The following is a 16,580-nucleotide window of genomic DNA, read 5'->3' as shown; positions in this document are numbered from 1 at the left end:
CGTGGGGGCAGAGGAGCGTGCAAAGGGCACACAGCTTGGGAAACGAGCACGAAGAGGAGGCGGAGGCCACAGAGGACCTGCGGGGCTCCTTCGAGCCCTGGCAGTACCGGGGACGGCGCCACACCCAACATGTCGGCCACGCGGGGCCTGCCTTCAGGCGAGCGGAAGTGCGTGTCGGCGGGCGCCGGAAGTGGTCGGAGGCCCCGCCCCCCTGCCGGGGTCTCTGTAGAGCAGCAGCCGCGCCGGCATCGAGCATCCCTGGCCGGGCACACTGGAGGCCTCGGGGCTGCGGCTCCGGCGGCAGCGGCACTGCCCGCCCGCGACATGGCCAGCTCCGGAGAGGTACGGCCCGCGCCTTTCTCCGCTCTGCTCCTGCCTCGGCGGCCTCGGCCCCCCAGGTTCTTCTCGTCCCGACCCCAGTCCCCATGCGTCCTTTCTGTCCGGACCCTACCCCACTCGGTTCTCCCGATCTGGACCCTGGCCTTACTCCTGGTCCCATCCTTGCCCCATCCCGATCCCCAGGTCCTTGCCCTGCCTCCCAAGGCACACGCTGTCTCCCTCCTCGGCTTTCGGTCCCTTTCCCAGCCCCACATTGCTGACCGCCAGAGTTGCTCCCCGCCACTCTGCCCCCTGGGTTTCCAGGCGCCTCCGGGGCCCTTTCTCCATGCCCCTGTGCCTCGGCTCAGCGCTTGCAGCTCTGGGACGTTCCCCGTCGTGCCCACTTGCCACCCTGTCTTCTATCTCTGGATGCTCAGTTTCAGTCCAGCCCACTTGTCTCTGGAGCCTGCTTGTTGACTTGGGTGAGGGGTAGTGGTGATGGAGGAAAAGCCATTTCGTCTGAGGGACATGCAACTTATCTGGAAATCCTTTCCCAGCGTTCCACAAATCTGGGTCCGAAGGAGAATCCCACCGCGTCCCCCGTTATGTGGTACAAGGTATTTTTTCTGCACACAAGTGTATGGGGGGACTGGACTTGGACTACTGGCTCCCCTTTTCTTGCTTCCTGCCTACCTGGGTATCTGTCATCTTCCAGGACTCAGACTGTTGGGGACACTTCTCAGTTTTAGGAGCTTGCCTGAGTTCTAGAGAACAAGTGTGAGAGGTTCAAGTGTTTTCCGCCCAGTGGATGGGGCATGAGTGTGTGGAAGGTGGCCTGGGCTTACTGACTGTTCTCAGGCCCACTGGCTCCTTGATTGACAGGGGAGGGTGTGTGGCCCAACTGCAGACTGATGATAGGATTGAAGGGCCAGACAATTCCAGCTCCCCGAAGAAGAGTTTTGGAGCCTAGCTGTGTTAGCAGATTCCAGTTAGCTGTGTGTGCCTTGCTTGGTGGATGGGTCTGGTACCTTGGTCTTATGGAGTCCTGGCTCAAATGCCCCTCTGTCCCGTTAAGCACATGGGGATGACCTGGCCGTTGAGGCCTGCTTCTCCTTCTTCTTTTTTTTTTTTTGAGACAGAATCTCACTCTGTTGCCTGGGCTAGAGTGCCGTGGCGTCAGCCTAGCTCACAGCAACCTCAAACTCCTAGGCTCAAGCGATCCTACTGCCTCAGCCTCCCGAGTAGCTGGGACTACAGGCATGCGCCACCACGCCCAGCTAATTTTTTCTATATATATTTTTAGTTGGCCAGATAATTTCTTTCTATTTTTAGTAGAGACGGGGTCTCGCTCTTGCTCGGGCTGGTCTTGAACTCCTGACCTCCAGTGATCTACCTGCCTCGGCCTCCCAGAGTTCTAGGATTACAGGTGTGAGCCACCGTGCCTGGCCAAGGGCTGTTTCTTGTTGGCATTGCAGATACCTCTTAGGCTGACAAGGAGAGAGGTGAGTCTAGTTCTGCCCTGAATGTGGAGATCAAGGTCTCTTTTTCTGGGACAGTCAAATTATTTATTTATTGAGATATAATTCACATACTACAAAATTCACACTTTTAAAGCGTACAATTCAGTGTTTTTTTTTTAAAAAAAACTATATCCACAAGGTTGTACAACCATCCCCTCTCTTTGATTCCAGAACGGGGTATCTGATTTTGAAAGTCATTGCTGACTTTAAAAGTAAACAGTTTAATGAATAACTAAATTCTTCAAACCACTTTCATGTCGTCATTGTAGCCAGGTGGCTCCCAGGGTGCTGGATAAGGATCACCTGGACCCGTGACAAGCACATTCCAGGGCCTGCTTCTCACCCCTGAATTGGAATTTCAGGAGGCTCCAGAAATTGGGTGCCTGGTCAGGACCTGTCAGGAAGTCCCAGCCGCCCTTTCCCGGTGTTGGAGGGAAGGACAGTTCCTGGCTCAGCACACCAGGCCCTGCTTTCGGCATTGCTTGTCCTCTGACCTTGGGTTAGTTACTTGGGTTTTTTTAAGATGGAGGATGAGTCTGCCTCAGTTTCTCTTGTGGCTGACAACACATTTTCTGAAAGACAGATGGAAGTGAGTATGAGTTTATTTGGGTATGTGTGGAGGTAGGCATATTTGGGCCACATTTTTATTTCACAGATTAAGAAACTTGGGCTGAGTGTGGTGGGTCTTGCTCATAATTCCAGCACTTTGGGAGGCTGAGGCAGGGGAGTAACTTGAGGCCAGGAGTTCGAGACCAGCCTGGGTAACATATCGAGACCCCATCTCTACAAAAAATAAAAAAATTAGCTAGGTGCGGTGGTGCATGCCTGCAGTCCCAGCTACTGGGGAGGCTGAGGCAGGAGGATTGCTTAAGTCCAGGAGTTTGAGGCTGCAGTGAGCTATGATGATGCCACTGCACTCTAACCTGGGTGACAGAGCAAGACCCTGCCTCAACAACAACAACAAAAAGAAACTTGGAGACCCATTCCCTCCCTCTTGTCATCCTGGTGGACACCCCTGGTTTGTTGTTGTTTCTCCAGAGCTTGCAACCTTTTCTGGGTGCAAAGGGTAGTTATTTACCAAAGTTGTCTCAGGAAACCTAAGTTCCAGAGAAATGACTCAGTTGTTGCAAACCCAGCGACCACCTCCCAGGATTAGCTGGTCAGAGATTTAGGGGGCTTAGGGGGCCATCATGAGCTGCTGCCCAGCCGTCTTCTCTCCTCCCGCCAGCCTCCCCCGCCCAGCCTGTGTGCTGCTGGCCTTGCCACAGCATTTGGGGTCTGGCCTGAGACGAAACTTCTCTTTTATTTGGGGCACAGCATGTGGAAAGAATGATCCTGTGGAATGTGCTGAGGCTGGATAGAGGGAGCTGGGATTTGAGTCTTGGTGCATTCTCTTTCTTTTTTTCTTTTTAATTCTTGTCATTTCTAGGTGGTTTTAAGAAAAATTCAGCATAGTAGCATAACTGGAAATTATATGATGCTGGAGTGGAGTTTTTTTTTTTAATAATGTTTTGCTCTTGTTCTTCCTCTTACCCATGAGAGCACTCCAGTGGCATTCTTACTTCATAAATCTATGAATTAGGGGTGAGGGGTGGGGCTCAGGCCACTCAATGGGAGTCAAACCCAGTCTTGTGATTTCACAGCCCCGGGTCCTCTGCAGAGCCCTGTTGCCAAGGTCTCCTGATAGGGGCTGTCCCTGGTTCTGATAGAATTGTCCCTCGTTCTGATGAGGATTGTCCCTGGTTTGGTAGCCTGTCCCTTGAGGATGGATTCCACAGGTCTAGGCTGGGAATCCGGTTGTTACGAGGTGCCTGGGTGATCCCCTTGACTGTTCTCTGGGAAATACTGTGTGACGGGAAAGTCATCGTGCCCAGAATATGACACAGCACGGCTGTGGTCTGAGGGCTACCTTCTGCTCTTGTGACAGAGGAAGCAAGAAGACAGGCTGGGGGGGAGGGGAGGGCAGGTGAAGAAGGGCAGGTGAAGGAGTCAATGCTGTTGGGATAAGTTCTTGACCCTCTGACCCTCATGATAAATACACTCTCATACCTGGCCCTGTTCTTTGGTGTCTGTTGTAGCTTTCCCTTTTGGAGGATGGAGGACGATTCTTTAAACATCCCTGGACACCTGTCTAGGGCCTGGCGAGGGCCTGGCAGGACGGGAGCCCATTGGGACAGGGTGAAAGGGCTGCACAGTCAGCGTTCCCAGGAAACCTCCGACGCCTGCGTGGGGTGTACAGACAAGCTCTTCCCCCACGGCCCTCTTGGTTGCCATGGCAGCAGCAGGGCTTTCCAAAACTCAAAGTTTCCATCCATGCAAATATGTACAGGAAGCAGGGTGGAAGACAGAGGAGGCTCAAGGTGAGGGTCGTATAGACACAGTCGCTGGAGAGGCAGCAGGGGTGGTTCTGGGCGCTCTCTCTTGGGTGCTTAGAGAGAGGAGCACCCTGGAGGAGGCAGGAGGAGCCCGAGGCGGGAGCGCTGGGACAGTGCAGAGACTCATCCCCCATGAACCCTGCTTAGTAAAGTCTTCTGTATTCTTTTGTCCTTGATATGGGGATTTCACATCACTTTAGCATGGGTCCAGCCGCTCTCCCTCTTGGCTGTACAAGTCAAAAAGACATTGAGCATTTGGACCAAAGCTCACATTAGGGAAGAACACCTGGTAGCTTGCTGGATAGCTGCAGGAGAGCAAATGAAATCTGCAGATATCTTATTGGAAATGCCAACATGAGTCTCTAACCAGAAAATAAGAATAATGGAGATAAATTGTGGAGTCCCTATTATTTATTACTGATTTTAAGATTTGGGCTGGGCGCGGTGGCTCACGCCTGTTATCCTAGCACTCTGGGAGGCCGAGGTGGGAGGATCGTTTGAGCTCAGGAGTTCCAGACCAGCTTGAGCAATAGTGAGACCCCGTCTCTACTAAAAATAGAAAGAAATTATCTAGACAACTAAGTATATATAGAAAAAAATTAGCCGGGCATGGTGGCGCATGCCTGTAGTCCCAGCTACTCGGGAGGCTGAGGCAGGAGGATCGCTTGAGCCCAGGAGTTGGAGGTTGCTGTAAGCTAGGGTGATGCCACGGCACTCTAGCCTGGGCAACAGAGTGAGGCTCTGTCTTTTTTTTTTTTTTTTGAGACAGAGCCTCACTCTGTTGCCCGGGCTAGAGTGAGTGCCGTGGCGTCAGCCTAGCTCACAGCAACCTCAAACTCCTGGGCTTAAGCGATCCTCCTGCCTCAGCCTCCCGAGTAGCTGGGACTACAGGCATGCGCCACCATGCCCGGCTAATTTTTTCTATACATATTTTTAGTTGTCCAGATAATTTTTATTTCTATTTTTAGTAGAGACAAGGTCTCGCTCAGGCTGGTCTAGAACTCCTGACCTCGAGCGATCCACCTGCCTCGGCCTCCCAGAGTGCTAGGATTACAGGCGTGAGCCACCGCGCCCAGCCTGCTCTGTCTTAAAAAAAGAAAAAAATTGAAAACCTCATCAATCTAGTAGATACTGTTTCTTCTTTGTAAGGACTTGTGTAGTTTTATTCTCAATGGTGGTTCCTCTAGTTTTGTTTACCCTTGATGGCAACACTGAAACAGCTACTGTTGTCAGACATTGTTGTAAGGACTTCATGTGCCATAACTCATTTAGCTGTTACGGCAGCCCTGTGAGGTGAACACAGTCTTATTGTCCTCAATAACTAATTTCCTTCCTTTCTTTCTTCCGTTCCTCCCTTCTTTCCTTCCTTCCCTCCTTCCCTCCCTCCCTCCCTCGGGATCTCACTGTGTTGCCCGGGCTGGCCTTGAACTCCTGGGCTCAAGTGATCCTCCTGCTTCAGGCTCCTGAGCAGCGGGGACTACAGGTGTGCACCACTGCCTGGCTTTCAATAAGTTTCTTGATAGAATTCTCCTATTAAAGGGTTTTCAAAAATATGTTATTAGCTTGATGTCTGGGACAGAGTCAGGGAATAGTGGCTTTCAACAGTGGAGAACCTTGGTGAATGGTTACATTATTGAGTCTAAGATCATGCCACAGTTGACCAGCAGCCTTTAGTAGGAAAAACCTCTTTTAAACACATAATGATCATCTTTTTACTAATCTTTTACTTTTGAAGAGAGATCCTGGATTCCAGATCTAAAAAGGGGTTTTGAATCATCTCATGAATTCTTTGCAATGCAATTAAGATTTTTCGTAAAAGCACCTTCTTTCCCCTGGACCGTGGTGAGGGCTTCCCTTTGCTTCTCTCCCTGGCTGGGGAGGCCAGGCCGATGGCCACCTTTGGGGATCCTGTGGGAATCTGGTGTCCCCCTTATTTTCAGGACATGTGCAACGATGATGACACACATCCTGCTGGGATGGCAGGTGGCGCCCACCTCCTGGGGTTCTCCGACGAGATCCTACTGCACATCCTCAGCCACGTCCCCAGCACAGACCTGATTTTGAATGTCCGGTGCACCTGCCGGAAGCTCGCAGCCCTGTGCCTTGACAAGAGCCTCGTGCACACCGTGTTGCTGCAGAAGGACTATCAGGTGAGGTGGGTGAGGGGGCAGGAGATGGGAAACAACCCAGATGTCCGTCTTGGAGGACTGGAGTGCTGTGCAGCTGACAAAGAAGGGATCTTGACTGGAGCAGTCACCAAGATGCACTAAGTGACAAAAGCAAGGGCAGAACAGTGTGGATGACATGCCACCTGGGGAGGAGGGCGCAGGTATATGTAGACCTCATTCTGGCAGGAAACCTAGGGCCTCAGGCCTGGGGAGGTAGGAGATTTACTTGCCTGTAGATACCTAGGAGGGGCACTGGTGGGTCACAGGATAGGTTTGGAAGTTTCTTGTAAAGGTAACTAACATGGCTCTCCAGGGCACAGTGTGAGGACACCATTTTACAACCCCACCAGCAGTGGGCCAGAGTTCCAGTTGCTCTGTATCCTCAGTAACACTCAGAGGTGTCAGTTTTTTAAGTTTTAGCCATTCTAATGGGTGGGACACAGTGTCTCATTGTGGTTTTAACTTGTGATTTAACTGATGAAGGATGCTGCCTGTCATGTTTTGTAAAGTGTGTGGGCCATTTTCAGAAGCGCCTGTTTTAAATCTTTTGCCCATTTTTTACAGAGTTGTCTTTTTCTTAGTAAGTTGTGGGGTTCTTTATATCTTTTGCATACCAGTCCTTTGTCAGGTATATGTGTTGTGAATATTATCCCCCATGTTTTTTCCCAGTCGGGCTTGCTGTTTCATTTTAACTGTCTTTTGATGAGTATAGGTATTAACTTTTGGTGAAGTCCGATTTATTGGTTTTGAGTGTGTGCTTTTTGTGTCGTTTTGAAGAAATCGTTGTTAATCCTGAGGTCATGAAGATTTTCTCCTATGTCTAGAAGTTTTATAATTTTTGTGCTTTTTTTTTTTTTGAGAGGCAAGGTCTCGCTCTGTTGCCCAGTTCTGGAGGGCAGTGGCTTGATCATAGCTCACTGCATCCTTGAACATGCCTCAGGCACACACCACCACGCCTGGCTAATTTTTCTATTTATTGTAGAGACGGTGTAGACATAGGGTCTTGCTATGTTGCCCAGGCTAGTCTCAGACTCCTGGGTTTAAGCAATCCTCGCACCTCAGCCTCCCAAGTAGCTGGGACTACAGGTGTGTATCATCACGCCAGGCCTATCTGGAGCATTTAAAATATGCCTGTCCTTCAACTGCGCAGTCCCATGTGTAGACTTTTCCTGCAGAGAAGGAATCCTGCGTGCCAAAGCCTGTTGTACGCTGATACTTTTTTTTTTTTTTTTTTGATACAGAGTCTCGCTCTGTTGCCTGGGCTAGAGTGAGTGCCGTGGCATCAGCCTAGCTCACAGCAACCTCAAACTCCTGGGCTTAAGCGATCCTCCTGCCTCAGCCTCCCGAGTAGCTGGGACTACAGGCATGAGCCACCATGCCCGGCTAATTTTTTTCCATATATATATTTTAGTTGGCCAGATAATTTCTTTCTAGTTTCAGTAGAGATGGGGTCTCGCTCTTGCTCAGGCTGGTCTCGAACTCCCGACCTCGAGCGATCCACCCGCCTTGGCCTCCCAGAGTGCTAGGATTACAGGCGTGAGCCACCGTGCCCAGCCTGTCTTCATCATTTTTAAGTGTGCAGTTCAGTGGCCGTAAGCACATTTCATAATGTTGCGTAATTGTCACCACCATCCGTCTCTGGAACTTTTTCGCCATCTGAAACTGGAACCATTAAGCAATAACTTCCCACTGTCCTGTCTCCTGGCCCCTGGTAGCTTCTAGTCTACCATGTGTTTCTGTGGATTTGCCTGTCATAGGCACTTCATGTCAGTGGAATCGTGTAGCACTGACCTTTTGTGCCTGGCTTCTCTCACCCAGCGTCATGTTTAAGTTCGTCCATGGTGTAGCGGGTGTCGGAACTTCGTTCCTTTGTGTGGTTGAATGATATTTATTCCACTGTGTGGATAGACTGCGTTTTGTTTGTCCATTCATCTGTTAGTGGACGTTTGGGTGGTTTCCGCCTTTGGGTTATTATGGATCACGGGTGAGTGGGTATTTGTGTGAGTCCCGGTCTCAGTTCCTTTGGTTGTGTACCTAGGAGTGGCATTGCCCGGTCATGTGGTTCTTCTGCCCACTGCCCCATGGCAGGGCACTCTTGACTGTTGGCTTGAGCTAAGCGTGTGGGAAGGGGTGGGGGTCAGCTTCCGCTCCCGGCTGGAGCCATGTCTCTGCAGGGCCCGTGTGGCTCCCGGGGACTGTCGTAGGGGAGCGTGGGGGAAGTGTGCATGCTTGCGGTGAAGGAGACGCCCAGCTACCTTCAGCTCCTTTCCTTCCTCTCCCTGCCCCGCCCCGTCCTGCAGGCTGATGAGGACAAGGTGAAGCAGCTGGTGAAGGAGATCGGCCGGGACATCCAGCATCTGAGCTTGGCCGGCTGCTACTGGCTGTCGGGCTCCACCGTGGAGCACGTGGCCCGCTGCCGCAGCCTGGTGAAGGTGAACCTCTCGGGCTGCCACCTCACCTCCCTGCGCCTCTCCAAGATGCTATCGGCCCTGCAGCACCTGCGCTCGCTGGCCATCGACGTGAGCCCTGGCTTCGACGCCAGCCAACTGAGCGGCGAGTGCAAGGCCACACTGAGCCGCGTCCGGGAGCTCAAGCAGACGCTGTTCACGCCCTCCTACGGCGTGGTGCCCTGCTGCACCAGCCTCGAGAAGCTGCTGCTCTACTTCGAGATTCTGGACCGCACACGTGAGGGGGCCATCCTCTCAGGCCAGCTCATGGTGGGCCAGAGCAACGTGCCCCACTACCAGAACCTGCGGGTCTTCTACGCCCGCCTGGCCCCAGGCTACATCAACCAGGAGGTGGTGCGGCTGTACCTGGCCGTGCTCAGTGACCGCACGCCTGAGAACCTCCACGCCTTCCTCATCTCTGTCCCTGGCAGCTTTGCTGAGAGTGGGGCCACCAAGAACCTCTTGGATTCCATGGCCCGCAACGTCGCCTTGGATGCCCTGCAGCTGCCCAAGTCCTGGCTGAACGGCTCGTCCCTCCTCCAGCACATGAAGTTCAACAACCCGTTTTACTTCAGCTTCAGCCGGTGCACCCTGTCTGGTGGCCACCTGATCCAGCGGGTTATCAATGGCGGCAAGGACCTCCGGAGCCTGGCCAGCCTGAACCTCAGCGGCTGCGTCCACTGCCTCTCCCCGGACTCCCTGCTCCGCAAGGCAGAGGATGATATTGACAGCACCATCCTGGAGACGTTGGTGGTGTCCTGCTGCAACCTGCGGCACCTGAACCTCTCGGCCGCCCACCACCATAGCTCCGAAGGCCTGGGCAGACACCTCTGCCAGCTCCTGGCCCGGCTGCGCCACTTGCGCTCCCTCTCCCTGCCTGTCTGCTCCGTTGCTGACTCGGCACCTCGGGCCGACCGGGTACCCGCCCAGCCCGTGATGCACGCTGTGCCCCGTGGCTTTGGCAAGAAGGTGCGCATAGGCGTGCAGTCCTGCCCCAACCCCTTCTCGGGCCAGACGGTCCCCCAGCCTTCCTCTGTGTTCTGGTCTCTGCTGAAGAACTTGCCCTTTTTGGAACACCTTGAGCTGATCGGGTCCAACTTCTCCTCTGCCATGCCGCGCAATGAGCCTGCCATCCGCAACTCCCTCCCTCCCTGCAACCGGGCACAGAACGTTGGGGACTCGGAGGTGGCCGCCATTGGCCAGCTGGCCTTCCTGCGGCACCTGACACTGGCCCAGCTGCCCAGTGTGCTGACGGGCTCTGGGCTGGTCAGTATCGGCCTGCAGTGCCAGCAGCTCCAGTCCCTCTCGCTGGCCAACCTGGGCATGATGGGGAAGGTGGTCTACATGCCCGCCCTCTCGGACATGCTGAAGCACTGCAAGCGGCTGAAGGACCTCAGGTGAGGGCCCTGGTCGGTGTCTCCCTGGCTCTGCTGGCTCTCTGGAGGCCCCTTAGAGGCTGGCGGAGGGGAAGTGAGTAGCACACGTTTGCAGACCTGCCATGGGCCTGCCTGGTGTGGAGCTCAGAGATGGACGTGACACAGGCCTGTCCTCTTGGAGCCCAGAGGCTGGGGGTCAGGCCCTCGCTGTGTACAAGGTGGGGCTCAGGGGTGATCTGGGGAGTGCAGCAATCTGGTGGAGCTCCGGTAGGGTGCAGGGGGTGGATATCTGAGCTTAATGTCGTCGTCTTTATTTCTTATGGTTATTTGAGTGCCTGATACATATGATGCTGCTGTTGTACGTAATCTCATTTAATCCTTATAATAATCCTTCAAGGTGGGTGATAATTATTCTCATACAGCAGAGCTGGTAAGTGCGGAGTCAGGATTTGAACCCACAGCCTTCTGGCCCAACCTTTTGGTTTTCGAAGGCTGTGTAGGAGTTAGCCAGGGGATGCAGGGCCAAGGCTTTCTGGAATATTAAGCAGCAGGTGCAGAGCCCCAGAGGCTTAAAATATGCCAAAGGCCAATGGGTTCAACGTGCCTAGGGCAGAGTGGGGGGGGGGGAGGAGGAGATGAGGTGGGCGGGGCAGGCAGATGGAGGTGCTGCAGGGCTTCTACCAGGGGGGTCCCTGGCATCCCCATGGACTGGAGGGACAAGATGGAGAAGACAGGGATTGGCTTGGGGTCGGGGCGTGGACTCCTGGGAGGCGGTAGGGCCGGGAGTGGGGTAGCAGGACCTGTCTGAGGGAGCGGAAGGAGGTGGCCCACAGGCCTTGGAGGCTGTTGTCAGGAGGCTTGGAGGCTAAAGCAGAGATGGATTTACACTGAATTATGCATGGGGGGGGGTGGGAAGCATGTTCTCATGAGGAATTCGTTAAGATATGTTTGAAATCTTGGCAGATAGATATGATCTTGAAAAATTACACCAATGTAGTGAAGGCATCGAACCCAGCTCCCCGAGGGACTCAGGTCAGGGAGGCAGGAAGGAGGCGTCGGAAAATCGGCCGCTCTCTCTGAGTTCCTCGCTGGGGTGTGGGCACAGGAGACAGCATTGGGAACATGAAGCCTGTCGCAGCCGAAGGGGCTCTTGGGCACATGTGTCACTGTCTCAGAGTAGTTAGTGTTCACTTAGTGCCTCTGCCGTGGGCCAGGCCCCTGAGCCTGTAATCCCCACAACTGTCCCCAAGCCAGGTGCCAGCAACGTCCCCATTTCACAGGTCAGGCTGTGGAAGCTCTGAGGAGCAGCTGCGTCTCACCCAGAGCTTGCCCTTGGCTCTCGAGCCACACTAAATAGAGATAAGTGTGTCCTGTGTGAATCTCCCCCATGCCCTCCAAAAGGCTTGGGCACGGCCAGGCTTGGGCATGGCAGGAAGCAGCCAGACCCGAGTGGAGGTGGCAGAACGTTTTGCTGCTCACACCCTGGAGCCTTCTAGAGTGGCTCAGCCAGGCCAGGCACCTCCCTCGAGGCTCCCCCTCGAGGCCTCTGAGCACAGCCGTGCTGGGACTCCCTGCAGGCGTCGGGGTGAGAAGCCAGGCCTCCCAAATGGCAGAACAGATTGCTCGAAGCCTCTGTTTTCTGCCCTTTGAGCCAACATGTCTGGAGGGGCAGCCCCGTGCTCCGGCCCCGCCATTCCAGCCAGGGTTGCTCCAAGAGCCGGGCTGCCGGCTTTTCAGCATCCCCTGGTTTAGACATTTGAGTCTGAGTTCATGTCAATTTTGGGCTCTCTTTTTACATTAGGGGAAAACAGTGTCACCATGTATAGCTGAACGTGCTGGCTCTGACCACAGTGGTCAGTCCCCTTCACCACCTCCCTGTTGGAGACTTTCTCATCTCCTTCCCAGAGGATGCCTTCCTCCTCCTCATCCTCCTCCTCGACTTCTCTGCAGCCACCCACAGCCCCTCTCTCTTACTGGCTTCTCTCTTCAGTGACTTTTCCCACCCCATCTCCTGGCTTTTCCTGAGGCCAAGGCCGTGGTGAGGAGCTGCAGCTGGGCCTTGAAGTACATTCAGCATCCAGAGCCCCTGGGGTCTGCTCCCTGTCACCCTGTTTGCTTCTTGCAATTGGGAATCGAAAGTTTCCCAACACAGGGAGCCCACGAGAGCATGGAGCTCTAACCAGACCAGACTCTGGGCCGAGCTCTGTCTGGGTCTGCCATTCTCGTTGCCGGATTTTAGCTTTCTCACCAACCCATAAAACCTTGAGCTTCTCGTAACTGAGCCGTTATCAGGGAGTGGTTGATAAAAACAGAAACCAAGGAAAGTAAAAGAAAGTCCTACATTTTCATAGTTTAAAATGCCAGAGCACTGGAAGGCCGTGATGTGCCCCGCAGGCTGCGCCCCCAGAGTCCCCAGAGTGGCTACGCTCAGCCTCCTGGCGGGCAGGCCTGAGCGAGAGTCGGAGGGGCTGCTCTTCAGTGCTTGGCTCATTGGTGGCCTTTGGCTGTGGAGCCAGAGGAGCCCCCAGATGGAGCCAAGGAGGGCACTTGGCAAGAATTGGTCAGGAAGAGGAACAACAATTGCGAAGGAGGTGCTGGAGTGGGGCGTTCTGGAAGACAGAGGAGGAGGTGACTGTGGTGTGTGTACCTTTGAACTTGAGTGCTGTCAGCCGGGCGCTTCACCTCTTTCACGTGCTCATAGGTCTTGACCCCTTTGATAGTCTAAACAACCCCGTGAGCGTAGACCCTGTTGTCCTGCTTTACGGAGGAGGAGAGCAAGGCCCCGAGTGTTAGTGAGCTTGCCCGGGTCACGCAGCTGGTCCACGCATGTAGCCGGGAGTGTTTTCCTGCCTCACAGGGTGACTGGGCATGGAATGGGGCAATGTGGCAGCATTTAGTGGTTACTGAGTGGCCTCCAGGGTCTGGGACGTGGTTCCTGCGGCCAAGTGTCTTCCCCAGGAGCGGGGCCGTGCATGCAGCGTGGGGAGGCCCGCAGGACTCGAGATGAATGGGTTTTGTGGGCTGGCCTGAGAACCTGCCCGCCACTCATAATGGCATCTGTGTGTACAAACTCAAGCCTGTGCCCAGCAGCCGCTGAGAACCACGTCTGCTCTGAGCTGGGTACTGCCTGTTCAGAACAAACTCCAGTTTCTAGAACGTGGCCAAATGGCCCCGTTCCTCTGGATTCCTGCCTTCTGCGGCAGGGGAGCCCAGGGAGGCCGGAGTGAAAGGGGCAGGTGGTGCTCGCCTGTGGGCAGGAGCCGCACAGAAGAAATGGTGTCCGAGGCTCAGGGGAGGCTGGCACACCGCTCCTGGGGCTGCCAGGGTAGCAGGGGCCGTGCACTTCCTGGGGATGTTCCTGAGATGGCAGCCCTCGGATCCCAGGCGACTGGCCGCTGGAGTCCCCACCACTGTGACCCAGAGCACTGTGCCTGCCTGGCTCCTGGTAGGGAGGAGGTGGTCAGGGACAAGTTGTTCTGGTCCAGGCCTCGCACGGCTTGGGATTCACAACACACTTCCGTAGCGAGAGGTTTCCAGGTTGGGCAGAAAAGGGCACGTTCTCTCCCCAGACTGATTAAGCCCTGCCTTGTGGTGGAGGGAGGGGGAGAGCATTACCCTGAGTCACCCTGGGCTGCTGTGACCTCAGAACCAAGGCAGCATCTGGGTGGAAGTAAGAACCGTTTCAGAACCAGGCCGTGGCACGCTGTCCCAGGGACACCTCGGAGGCCTAGGCATTGTTCATGGGACCTGTGATCCGAGCCCCGTCTCGTGCCCACGGAGCCCCAGGGAGACCCAAGCCCCCCTGGGGAGTGGGATTTGGAGGCCAGATCCTCGATGGTTGGAAGGTTGAGGGACGGCTGGGAGGAAAAGGGCCATAGCACCCCTAAGGTGAGGCTGGGCACAGTGGAAACCTCTTCCACATCCCTTGCCTTCCCTGCAGATGCTGCTGGGCCCTTGTGGTGGGTCAGCTCCGTCGCTGTCCTGGGCCGCCTTCCTGCGGGGGCTGGGAGAAGGTTTGGGTGTGCAGTCCCCACCCATCCAGGCCTCTGAGGGAGCAGGAGTGGACAGTTCATTCTCCCACAGGCCCATCCCTGTCCGGAACCTCTGTGACAGGTGACTTCCTCGAGGGTGGAAAAATCTGGAAGTGGCTGTCCAGCTGAAAAAAGGTTAAACAGTGTGTACACACACACACACCCCCACACCCAGAGCAGGCACACACGTGCGCTCTGCTGGCTTGGTTCGTAACCCCAGAGGCTCTGCTTGGAGAGGTCTGGGTGGGTGGCGCAGACCCGCATCGCCACCTAGTGACCGAGGCCACCACAGCCGTCCTCTCTGCGCCATCCCCGCCCCCTGCTGTCAGGAGCCTCTCGCTGCTGCGGGCACGGCCTGCCGGCTGCAGCTCCGGTGCTTCCGGGACCTTTCTGCACCTTCCCGTCTCCGCTTTCAGGTCTGCAGAGAGATGCTTGTCTTAAGATTTTTGTTTTTTTGATTTCTAAAATATGTTTTAATGAAAACACTTCCTCACCATCTTTAAATTAAAATGATTTTCATAGTTAACCAAAGCAAAAAAAACCGATTTGCATTTCTTAATCTGAAGCTGCTCTGGTGGTAGGACTTAATTGCTTCCTGCTCCTCAGGTTTCAGATGCCACCGCACCACAGGTCCCCAGTGCCCTGGAGTCCTTGTGGCAGCCTCAGGGGCATGATTCTTAGCAATTAAAAAAAAAATCATCATGATTATTATTTTTGAGACAGGATCTCACTCTGTCATACAGGCTGGAGTGCAGTGGCATCATCATAGCTCACTGCAGCCTCCAACTCCTGGGCTTAAGCCATCCTCCTGCCTCAGCCTCCTCAGCAACTGGTACACGCCACCATGCTGGCTTATGCTCTGTAGAGATGGGGTCTTGCTTTGTTGCTCAGGCTGGTCTCAAACTCCTGAGCTCAAGTGATCCTCCTCCCTCGGCCTCCCAGAGCCCTGACATTATAGGCCTGAGCCTCCATTATAGGCATGTCGTCGTGTGCCACCCGGCCTTATCAAAGGTTTAATGGGCCACTTTCAGTTTTGCTTTCACTGAAGGGATATTCTTGTGAACTTGAAGGGTATGTGCTTTTTCTAATCCAGGTGTCTTTATTATGTCTTTTTCCCTGTGTGGATGGCTTTTTATGCCTTTTTATTCTGGTAGCAATATGCAGTTTATGTGGGTGCAGGGGATCCTCCATAGTTTTCATGGTCTGCACTTGAAGGCTGAAACACTTTACTTGGGATTGGTAAAGTGTTTGTAACAACTCCAACCTGTGCATGTGGGGGACTTCACCCATTTGTCACAGTCTGTAGTCCACCTGGGGGCCTCTGAGTCACTGAGCGCAAAGTCCCTGCCATGATGTCTCGATTGTTCTCTGTAGAGGCAGCATCTGCTAAATATTCAGCCTGAGCTTACCTTAGGACTTTTAAAAAAAAATTTGTGCTGAAAAGATACGGCCACGCCTGTCATCCTAGCACTTTGGGAGGCCCAGGTGGAAGGATTGCTTGAGGCCAGAAGTTTAAGACCAGCTTGAGCAAAACCAAGATCCCTGTTTCTACAACAAATAGAAAAATTAGCCAGGTGTTGTGTCGCGTGCCTGTGGTCCCAGCTACTTGGGAGCACACTGCCTCGCCCCCAGGCACCCCATGCTGGCACTGGGCAGTGGGCACCGCAGCTTTTCACAGTCACACCCCAGAGGACCTGCACTTCCCCCATAATCTCAGCATTAGGAGCATCACAGAATTTCTACTTAAATTGATTAAAATGAAAACCAGCCTCATTAGCTGCATTTCAGGTGTTCAGTAGCCACGTGTGACTGACCGGTGGCTCCTGTGTAGGACAGCTCGGAACAGTGTCCGCCTGTTGCCTCCAGCCTCATTTCTGCTCAGCATCTGTGCTGGTGTCCTGGGGCTGCCGTAACGATTGACTACAGACTGGGTGGCTTAAAGTAGCAGAAATTTATCGTCTTGTGATTCTGGAGGTTGGAAGTCCGAAGTCAGGGTGCAGGGAGAGTCGGTTCCTTCTGAAGGGTGTTAGGGAGAGTCCGTCCCAGGCCTCCCTCCCAGCTGCTGGTGACCACCGGCAGCGCTTGGTGCTCCTTGGCCTGTAGGCTCATCGCTCTGGTCTCTGCCTCTGTTGACACATAGCTGTTGTCCTTCTGTCTTCTCTGTGTCTACACCTGGCCTTCTAAGGAGCCAGTCGTTGGGTTTAGAGCCCACCCTGATCCAGTGCGGCCGCATCTTGACTCCATCTGCAAAGACCCTGGGGTTAAGACTCCTGCGTACCTTCTTGGGGACATGGTTCAGCCCACACCAGCCTCCCCCAACCCCCTGCCTCTCAGCCTGTCCCTCT

The 16,580-nt window shown here is 54.3% G+C and overlaps 1 protein-coding gene across 2 annotated transcripts in view; it reads left to right on the top strand.

Annotated features, from left to right (window-relative positions):
* The first annotated feature begins 210 nt into the window (after window positions 1–210).
* Window positions 211–16,580, top strand: part of FBXL18 (F-box and leucine rich repeat protein 18) — a 33,954-nt gene continuing 17,584 nt past the window's right edge. For both annotated transcript variants that reach the window (XM_045541253.1, XM_045541254.1), the window contains exons 1-3: window positions 211–342; window positions 6,154–6,363; window positions 8,682–10,225. In XM_045541253.1, coding sequence (XP_045397209.1) covers window positions 325–342; window positions 6,154–6,363; window positions 8,682–10,225 — 1,772 coding nt within the window. In that variant the 5' untranslated portion in view covers window positions 211–324. The remainder of the gene's footprint in view (window positions 343–6,153; window positions 6,364–8,681; window positions 10,226–16,580) is intronic.

Source organism: Lemur catta, chromosome 2 (assembly GCF_020740605.2).
Source record: "Lemur catta isolate mLemCat1 chromosome 2, mLemCat1.pri, whole genome shotgun sequence".
In the NCBI taxonomy this organism is placed as follows: domain Eukaryota; kingdom Metazoa; phylum Chordata; class Mammalia; order Primates; family Lemuridae; genus Lemur; species Lemur catta.
Note: the sequence above shows the minus strand (reverse complement) of the source record. Positions and strands in the feature narration are given on the sequence as shown.